Here is an 11,085-nt window from a genome sequence, read left to right as displayed (position 1 = left end):
ACATGTGGCATTTCATGTGCCCTGTTTAGTTGTTGCGCTTGTAACAGGACGGTCTCTCAGAAGATTTCAAATCAAGTGAGTATTTAAAACCTTGATTTAAATTTAATTTGTTTACTCATCCATTCATTTACTCTTTCACTCAAACCAACTCACCACGTCAGTCAGCTAGCCGGTCAGTTAGTCAACTAATCAACTAGCACAATAACAAACGAACCTGATGTTCTGAGCCTCTGATCACAGTACAGGTATTTGAAGGGACGGAACCCTATGCATGTCAATCAAGTCACTCAATCAGCATTCGATCAAAATATTTACGTATCTAATTCAATACAAATTCAATAATTCAACCAATCAACCTGTATGCAGTCTCATATGCACCCTGAGGCTTCCCTTAGCGGAGAATGTTGACCCATAGACATGGCACATGAACTTCTTCGGTCCTGTGAGGAATTTTGAAGGTAGTGCAGAAGGTACTTTAATAAGTTAGCATGGATGTGCACAAATATACGAGTATAGAAACATGAATAAAGCTATACACAGAAAGGTACATACAATTATCATTATTGTTACTATCATCAATTTTTAAAATATTCTCAAAAGCATCACACACGCACACATACACACACACTGTATCTGAAAAGCGAAGATTTCTTCACATTCGAATCCAGTCACTACAACAAGCGCCTTAATGCACACACAAACCTACACTAACAAACTCTCACACGTACATACAAATACACATATACAAACAAAAGTATCGAATACCAAACAAACACACACACATGCACACACACTCATACACATACACACACATACACAATTAGTATAAAGAAGTACAAACTCTTATAATGGGTATTCACATGGTAATCTAGGGTCGATTTCACTGTAAATGTCCGCTTGCAGAATGTGTAACTGTAAGGTTTCTCTCCTGATGTTATATCAATTCATCCTTGCATTCTTCATTCATCTAATCAGCCACTTGCTCATTCTTTCTTTTGTTCATTCATTTATTCATTCACTCACAATTTCTCGATTTGTTGTTGTAGTTGTTGTTGGCGTATGTTGGATTATTGCTATTAAGGCTGTTGTTACTGCTACTGCTGTTGTTTATATTGCAATTGTTGATGACGTCATTGTTATTGTTGTTGTTATTGCAATTAAAATCAGTATCGTTACTGTTGTTATTATCATCGTCACTCTAATCATCACTATCCGCGTTTAAACGTTTCATCAACTGAGTGAATGTGATAAGAAAAAAAAACCTTTCAAATTATTTTCAATGTCATTTTATTCATAGTAATAAATCATTATCAGTAATATCATCATAATCATCAACGTAATTATCATCCTCAACGTCGTCGTCATCATCATCGTCATCATTACATCATCATCATGAACGTCGTCATCATCAGTTTTCTTATCAATGTTATCTCCGACCTTATCAGTTTCCTTCCTAACTTCCATCAGGACTCTTCTGCTTAATGGATGGAAAGCTAATCATCTAGAAATGATGACGACGACGATGATGAAGGTGATGATGAAGAAGAAGATGATGATGATGAAAACGATTATGATAATGATGGTAAGGACGATAGTAATTACATCATCATCATCATCATCGTCATCATCATCATCATCATCATAACAATAATAAGATAAGAAAAAAATAAAAAAAATCATGGTAACAACCGCCACCGGAACTCTTCAACTTTTGACCATCATCACCACCACCACCGAGAAAAAGATCATTATCATGAGCATCGTCGCCAAAGACACCAGCATCACCACCACCACCACCATTCTTAACGTCATTTTCGTTAAACTTGTTTCTAAACAAAGAATTTTGTTGTTGAGCTTTTTAGAAAATTTTCTCCTGTTGTTGTTGCTGTTGTTGTTGTTGCAAATGTTTTTTCAGCCTAATCATGTTTCTGAAGGTTAGAAGGCATATCTTGCAGGCGTAATGAGGGAGTGATGTTGTCGTTTTATTGTTGCCTGTGAGGATGTTGTCAACATTGTTGTTGTTGCCGACATTGTTTATGATGATAGCGTTGATGTCGTTGTTCTTGTTGTTTATGTCGGGAAGAAATATACTTTCATCTTTGATGAACGTCAAACCTTCAAACGCGTTGTTGCCGTTATGTTGCTTAATTCATTGTTGTTGTTGTTGACATCAGCAACATTACTATGTTGTGTTGCAAAGTGTTTCAGCAACACGTCTATGGAGTCAAAGAGCGACAAGCAACTGTTGCACTGATACATGTTCTGCTGGTCAGTATATTCGCCTGCAACGCTCAACAACAGCTGCCCGCTAGCATTCTCAACGACATCTCATTCAAACTGACCTATCTGACCTGATGAAGTCATTGCAGGTAAACAAATTTATTTGTACGAATAATTTGTGCTGATGTCAATAAGATAAACAAACTGCTTTTGACAATCAACATCAACCAATAATTTGTGCTGATGTCAATAAGATAAACAAACTGCTTTTGACAATCAACATCAACCAACCACCCAGCCAGTCAGCCAGCTAGCCAACCAACCCAACTAACCAACCAACCAACCAACCAACCACCCAGCCAGCCAGCCAGCCAGCCAGCCAGCCAACCAACCAACCCAACCAACCAACCAACCAGTATGCATGTTGAGATGTTTCTGAATGCCATCGAAATCCTCGCACACATCTTCACATAGCATGCACTTGTACAAGACATTTTCACCTTGACCTAGATTTGAAGATGTTGTTGAAGCTGATTCTGTTGTTGGTTTTGTTGCTGCGCGTGCTGTGTGGCGCAGTGGAAGGTCACTTCATGTTTGTGGACCTTGATGTGCTTCTTGCAGTTGACGCGCGTCTTGAAGGCTTTCTGGCAGTATGGACAGATAAAGTCCCGGTTCTGCAAAAAAAAATGAATGGATGAATTAATGAAAGAATGAAAGGATGAGTGAATGAACGATAGATGGATGAATGAATGAATGAACTACTGGCCTATGTGCCGTAGGTGAATAGATTGTTGGATGAATAGAATAAATCATAATCATTATCAACAACATCATCAACAACATACTCTTCCTCATCAACAACATTATCATCAACAACATCATCAAAATCATCGTCAACAACATCAACAACAACAACATGTCCACCGATACATGCATTCATCATCATTTTGTTTCAAATGCTTTTGCAATTTGGCCCATTTTTCGAATGAACAACTACACTGATCACATGTAAACAACTTTGTTGTTGTTGTTGTTGCTGTTGGTGATGACGTTGCTGTTGTTGATGTATTTGTTGTTGTTGCATGACGTTGTTGTTGATGTAGGAGAAGAGTTGATGCAGATATATTGTTGTTGATGTTGTTGTTTTGAATAAAATTATTGCTGTTTATGGCATTAATGTTGTTTTTGATGTTGTTGTTGTTGTCTGCAATGATGTTTGAGTAACTGTATTGCAATGTTTGGTTGTTGTTGTTGAATATCTGTAGGCTGTTTTTGTTGTTTATATTATTGTTGTCTGATACGTTGTTAACAATGTTGTTGTTGTTGTTAATGTTGTTGCTGTTGATAGTGTTGTTGCTGATGTTGTTGACGTTGTTGTTGTTGTTGCTGTTAAGATTGCTGATGTTATTTGTTAAAAAATTGTTGTTGTTTGTTGAATTTTCATTCACAATGCTGTTATTGACGTTGTTGTTGTTAAAGTGGCTGATGTTATTGCTGTTGCTCAACAAGAGGACGTTGTTGAGATTTGTTGAGATCAACTGAAGACTTTTGAAAAGTTGATTCAAGTCTATGTTGTTCAGTCGGATCAGGTTGTTGTTGTTGTTGATGATGTTGTTGTTGATGCTGTTGTTCAAATTGTTGATGTTAGTGTTAACATTGTTGAGAAATGAAATGTTGTTAATGCTATTGATGTTGTTGTTGCTATTGATGATGTTGTTGTTGTTGTTGAGTAAACTGTTGAGATCCATTAGCTGAACTTTCTACATTTGTTGCTGTTGTCGTTGCTCTCCAGGTCTAAAGTTGTTTTTTATTCAATACACAATTGAATAATAAATAAACGAAACTGCCAGCCAGCCAGCCAGCCAACCAATTGACAAACCAACCAACCAGCCAACCAACCAGCCAACCAACCAGCCATCCAAACAATGAACTGTCTGACCGGCCAACCAAACCACCAACCAACCAATCAAATCAAAAAAGCAAATCAGCCAGCCAATCAAACAAACCTCACATCACTAGCATTTGTTGGTGTCATCGGTTGAATAATAAACAAACGAAACTGCCAGCCGACCAACCAGTCAACCAACTGACCAACCAACCATCCAACCAACCAACCAGCCAACCAACCATCCAACCAGCCAGCCAGCCAACCAACCAAACAATGAACTGTCTGACCGGCCAACCAAATCACCAACCAACCAATCAAATCAAAAAAGCAAATCAGCCAGCCAATCAAACAAACCTCACATCACTAGCATTTGTTGGTGTCATCGGTTGCAATATGTAAACCTATAAATAAAGCATACATAAATATACTATATACAATTATAAAATAGAAGAGAAAAAAGATAGGTAGATAGATAGAGAGAGAGAGGAGAGAGAGAGAGAGAGATCGAAAGAGAGAGAGGGAGAGAGAGAGACATTATTATTAAACGAGCTGTATGAGTTCAAAGCATCCATTTTCTCTTGTCTATTTTATTTTTTTATCTATACAATCTTTCTATTTCAAATTTTATTTAATTGTGAAATTTGCTAAGAAATTTGAAGCCAAGATGACGGAGTCGGATAGAAATTTTTCTTTGACTCCTTGATAGAAAATTTAACAACTAGGTAAAAATTTCCGGCTTCAACTTCAACTCTTCGTTCCAACTCTCAGAAAAAATGTTCAACGTTTGCTTTATATTTTTACTTGAATATCACTACTAAATCAAAAATATTTCAAAAAACATTTATGAACTGTTTTATTTAGTAAAATTATTTTCTATTTTTGTTTTATAGTGTGTTGAAAGATATTTATGTGATTTTATTCCCATTGTTGTGCACTGCTTATTTTTTGTGGCCTTACTGTGAAAATTACGTCGTTGTTTTTTCAGTTTAAGAAAAAATGACAAAGATTTAAATAACTTAATGGAATTAAGAAATATTTTAAACTGTGGAATAAATATTAAAGTTTAGTGAAAAACTTTAAAACCATCATAAGCCATGATACATCAGCATAATCAAGAGTACGAAATGTTATCACAACATTACAGTCTTGAGAAATTGAATCAAACACAATCATAAGGTCGTATTTACTATTTAGGGTTCAAGTTTAAAAAAAATCACGTATAAATATATAATTTTTTGACTCAAGTTACAAAATAGTCAACAGCACATACATCAATTTTTAAAAATGAAAATGGATGTTGAACGCATTTGATTCACTCAAATATATAGTTCAGTGGCTTGATTTGATAACATCTATTTTCAATATTAAAGATGATTGCTTATTGCCACACACACATATCTTCTAAAAATGGTAAACGAAAAAATAATTTTCAGGAAAAAAATTTAAGAAAAATCAAATTATTAACACTTTCCGGAGTAAGATGAAAAATATTCTACTCCTACTTCGGGACATAAAATATTTGCAACTATAAAAAAATAAAAGCATTGAGGAAGTTGGATGCACATGGAGAGAATTAATAAAACGATTTAATATATTCTGGTTCTATATCTAATAAAAACAGTGTGCCCTTGTGGATATGTTAGTATATATGGTTAAAGTTATTTTAACATTTTTTAACAGTATTTATTTCTAAAAAGTATTTAAGTTAAAAATGTAAAATAATATAAGTTTGTTTATTGATTTTGATGTTGGATCATCAAAGGCTAGGCCCACCGCTTATAACTGTGGTTGCGTAAGGAAGGGCGTCCTGCGTAAAAACTAACCAAAAAATATTACTTATGATGACGGAAATAACAATGGCTTTCAGTATTCGGCAGAAGAGGGTGCGAAGAATCTCCGGAGACCCAGTCCATGGGGTTGTGGTGCAAGGCCCTGTGGATGGTCTGGCTACTGGCACCCCACTCTATAGTGTGGCGGTGCAAGGACTACTTGTAGACCAAGGGGTTGGAGGTTTGGTACCTGGAATGTAGGCACGTTGACAGGAAGAAGTTTGGAAGTGGTGGAGGAGCTGCAGAGGAGAATGGTTGACGGGCTGCATTACAGGAAATCAGATGAAAGGATGAGGGTACAAGGTTTGTGGGGGCTAAAGGTGGAAGATATAAGTTGTGGTGGAAGGGGGATGATGGTACGGGAGGAGTTGGTGTGATGGTAAGAGAAGAGTTGGTGGAGAAGGTGTTGGAAGTGAGGCGGAGAAGCAATGGTGTAATTGTGGTGGTGATGGTGTTTGGAAAAGTAATAGTGAGGGTGATATCAGGATATGCTCCGCAACAAAGTAGGAAGGAAGAGGAGAAGGATAGGTTTTATGATGATGTTTCTGACGAGATTGGGCAAGCGGGGTTGAATGAGTTTGTGGTGTTGTTGGGTGATTTGAATGGTCATGTGGGGGCGGATGCAGACGAATATGAAGGTGTACATGGGGGATGGGGATATGGTATACGGAATGAGGAAGGGCATAGAGTGTTGGAGTTGGCGGATGCACATAGCATGGTGGTGGGGAATACTTGGTTCACAAGGGAACCAGCGCGATTGATTACTTATAGGTCAGGGGAACATAGATCGATGATAGACTATATATTGGTAAGGGCCAAACATAGGAAGTATGTGAAGAATGTGAAGGCGATACCTGGTATGTTGCAGCATAGTATGGTTGTGATGGATGTGACATCAAAAGAAATGGAGAGGAGGAAGAAGGATAAGTTTGTGGCAAAAAGAAAAACATGGAAGTTGCAGGATGCAGAGGTGAGGAAGGCATTTGAAGTGAAGGTGGCTGAAAATTGGGAGAGTGGTAAGGATGGAGATGTTTGGGAGAGATACAGGGACTGTGTGTTGGCTACGGCAGATAAAGTATGTGGATGGACGAAAGGAAAGTGTAGGCATGGTGAGACGTGGTGGTGGGATGAAGATATAAGAAGGGTTTTGGAAGTCAAGAAGGAGAGGTTTAGGGTATGGAAAAGAGACATGACGGAGGAAGCGGAGTCTGAGTATAGAAAGGCTAAGAAGGTTGCAAAACAGGCAGTGGCAAATGCAATGACGAAAGCATCAGATAGGTTAATGAAGGAAATGGAATTTGATGTGAGTTCGAGGAAAATGTTCAAAGTAGCAAATCAGTCAATGAGGGATAGGAAAGATGTTATAGGGAATGGATGTGTTTGGGATGGATCTGGCAAATTGTGCATAGATGAGGAGGAAAAAACTCAGGTGTGGAAAGCTCATATGGAAAGGTTGATGAATGAAGAGAATGAGTGGGATGGAGATGTCACACACGGACCTATAGAGAAGGTGACGATGGAGGAAGTAGAGAAAGCAGTTAGAGAAATGAAACTAGGTAAGGCTACAGGGGTTTCGGAAGTGGCGGCAGAACATATAAAAGCGAGTGGGGTGATAGGAATTGAAGTTATGATGAGAATTGCTAACAGTATGTTTGATGATGAAGGTATACCTGAGGATTGGCGACACAGTGTGTTAGTGCCGTTGTATAAGGGCAAAGGAGATGTGAAAGATTGTGGGTCATATAGGGGTGTGAAATTACTAGAGCACGGAATGAAGGTAGTGGAGAGAGTGCTTGAGAGGAGGTTGAAAAGTATGGTGACAGTATGGTGGTATTGAAAGAGTGGAAAGCTTTGTTTACTTAGGGGATAAGCTGAATGCGGATGGAGGATGTTTGAGCGCAGTTACGACTAGAGTTCGTGTGGGATGGATGAAATTTAGAGAACTGGGTGGGGTATTGTGTGGAAAGAAATGGTCAGTGAAGATGAAAGGGAGGGTATATAAAGCATGTGTGAGAGCAGCGATGGTATATGGTGGTGAAACTTGGGTGTTGAGGAGAGAGGAGGAAAGTGTACTTCAGAGGGCTGAAAGAGCTATGGTGAGGATGATTTGTGGGGTTAAAGTGAAGGATAGGAGGAGTAATACAGAGCTGATGTCAATGATGGGACTGAATGAGGACATTGTGACATTGATAAGGAGATCGAGATTGCGGTGGTATGGACATGTGTTGAGAAGGGATGAAATGGTCGGGATTAGGCGAGCGTTGGAGTTCGAGGTTGAAGGAGTGGTAGGAAGGGGTCGTCCGCGATTGGGATGGAGAGAGCAGGTGGAGAAGGACAGGGTGAAAGCGGGGTTGCGTGATACTGAGGCGAGTGACAGATGTGGATGGCGTCGAAGGGTATTTCGGTTTCATCATAGGTAGCCAAACGGCAACCCTCGATCTCGGGGAAAATGCCGTCTAAACGTGTGTTGTTGTTGTTATTGATTTTTTGATACACCACTACTCCACTAAGAGTGTCGATACGTTTAATTAACGGTTAATCAACGGTGCAATGAATTTTTAGTCTTTTTTATTGCGGCTCTGACATACGCAGAACCACTTACAAGGTTATATATAACATACAATGTTATATCTATTTATCGTTATTTTGTTCTTCATATCTTCATCCAATGGTTTGAAGGAGCCATCTTCGCCACAAAGGCTGTTTATCCTTTTCACACGACATACACATGAGTATATGATAGCCACTGAGATGTTCACTCAATGCGCATTTGAACCACTGAGCCATCTCCCCTGCTAAACAAACCGGCTAAACATGCGACAACTTACGTTCTTTCTCCATTTACCGACTTCGAAAGGATGGACGGCTGGGTTAGCCGGGGGTCGGCAACCCGGATGAACCTGCAGAAACTGCGGGATTCGAACCCGGTCGTGGAAGTAGTAGACGAACACGCTAACCACTCGGCCACGAGACCCTGCAAGTGTTAAATTAAACTTTTAATCCGAACAATTTTTTACTAAATAATAAATTTGTATTAATCATTTAGTACTTGGAATATATAATTTATACTCAGAATAAACCCAAACAAAAACTTATAGTATACTTAACACACAAACACACACACACATATATATAAATATATATATATGATATATATACATATATATATACATATATATATATATATACACACACACAAGTATTTATTTACTTTTTTGTGCTTTTTCAAATATATATATATACATATATAAGCGCCAACTCGGCGCTTAACCAAAAACGAAAACAAAGAAGTAATAAAAACTAGCATCGTAAATAGTGACAAAGAAGAATATGATGCTATCGATGAAGAAAAGGAGACCAAAGAAGATGACCAGCCAATAAAGAAACCTGACACCTAATTCGCATCAAAGTTCAATTTTACAACACCAAAGTTAATTTTTACAACGTCAAAGTTCATCTTGACAGTCAATATTTCCCTATATATATACAGCAAGGAGCACTGATGACGATTCATTCGGAATCGAAATATGGCCTTATTTGCAGCATGAATTCGAAAAATAAGTTTATTTTGAATTTTAATAAACTAAACGTTCACCAAAAAACTTTAGTGAGAAAAATCGAAAAAACGAACTACAAACATATTAACGCCAAACATTCGGTTGAATTTATAGAATATTGTAAAAATTATGGTCTATTACCAACCTATATATATATATATATATATATATATATATATATATATATATATTGGTAACAGACTGTTGTTAACGCAACATTTCAAAAATTCAACACTACTGTTCAACTTTTTTCTAAAAAAGTTGAACAATGTGGAAAGTAGTGTTGAATTTTTGAAATATATATATACATATATATATGCAATGTTCTAAATTATCGTTTTGAAGTGTACGACGTTCAAAATCGACTTTATCTAATCAATGTCATTTACTAAATATAGATGCATTCTTTTTTAGATATTATTTTGACAGAGATAACGATTTACTAAATATAGATGCATTCTTTTTTAGATATTATTCTGACAGAGATAATGTGTTAACAATTTTATTCCGAGTATGTATATATATAAAAAGAGGGTCATAAAAAACCACTTAACTAGACAGAAAAAATAAAAATAAACAAATTTCAATAAAATGTACGTCGACACGGAAAAATAAGTTTGAAAAATCATAGTTAACATTAATAAAGACCATCATTTTCGCGAAATAATACTATAAGAAAAACCATTTAAATAAATTTCGATAAATTGATAGTTATAATAATATTGATAGTTATTTAATAGTTAAAAATTTGTTAAAGTCAACAGAGAGCAGTTGATTTTTGAAGACAGCATATGAGGTTGAACAGACGACATCTGCTGGCAATATTCGAATGATTCGGTTGCAGAAGAAATATTTAGTTGAGTTGTCACTAAGATTCAAATCACGCAATTTACTTTGATGTCCCCGAGTTGATATGTACAGTGCTGGAATGAAATTACTATTTAGGTCTGTTTGAACGAGGTTATGAAGTATTTTGTACAGAAGGCATAGATCAGAAATTAACCTCCAACGTTCCAAAGTATGCATTCCAACTGCATGCAGTCGAGATAGGTATGGGAGATGATGTAGAGACCGGATAAACTTTGTAAATCTTCTCTGTACAACTTCAATTTCGTTTATTTGGTATATGTAATGTGGACGTACATGTGTGCAAAGGCTTTGATAAGTAGGTCTTTATCCTTTGAGGTAAAACATCTGGCGATTAACCGTGCACGAGAGGAAGCTGTATGAGCAATATCGTTGATATGAAAATTAAAATTAAGTTGGTTGTCGACAATTACACCAAGGTCCTTACAGTGATCCATGCGTGATAAATCGTGATGAGAAACTGTATTAGATCTAGTTGAAGAAAGAAATGTGCAATGGGAACATTTGTCGGGAGAGAGTGGTAGCTGCCATTTTGCATTCCAAGGAACTATATCATTGATCACTTGTTGAAGTTTGATTGAGTTGAATGAATGGCGGTACAACTTGATGTCATCCGCGAAAAGCAAAATCCTTACAGAATAGGATGAGGTACAGTCAGCTATATCGTTTATGAAAATCAGGAATAGGGTGGGTCCCAGGACGCTACCCTGCGGCACACCACTGT

General features: G+C 37.2%; 2 protein-coding genes across 2 annotated transcripts; one reads left to right on the top strand and one right to left on the bottom strand.

Moving 5' to 3' along the window:
- Positions 1-351: 351 nt before the first annotated feature.
- HELRODRAFT_90882 (hypothetical protein) lies at positions 352-938 on the bottom strand (the record flags this gene model as incomplete). The annotated part of the gene is made up of 2 exons (XM_009033439.1): positions 352-440; positions 842-938. Coding segments are annotated over 2 exons (186 nt in total), but the record flags the coding sequence as incomplete, so codon positions are not given.
- Positions 939-5,964: 5,026 nt separating this feature from the next.
- HELRODRAFT_182709 (hypothetical protein) lies at positions 5,965-8,924 on the top strand (the record flags this gene model as incomplete). Its single annotated transcript, XM_009033438.1, has 3 exons — positions 5,965-6,118; positions 6,258-6,864; positions 8,795-8,924. The coding sequence occupies 3 exons, from the start codon at positions 5,965-5,967 to the stop codon at positions 8,922-8,924; spliced, it is 891 nt and encodes a 296-aa protein (XP_009031686.1).
- Between the last annotated feature and the right edge of the window lie 2,161 nt (positions 8,925-11,085).

This window comes from Helobdella robusta (genome assembly GCF_000326865.2).
Source record: "Helobdella robusta unplaced genomic scaffold HELROscaffold_91, whole genome shotgun sequence".
NCBI lineage: Eukaryota > Metazoa > Annelida > Clitellata > Rhynchobdellida > Glossiphoniidae > Helobdella > Helobdella robusta.
Note: the sequence above shows the minus strand (reverse complement) of the source record. Positions and strands in the feature narration are given on the sequence as shown.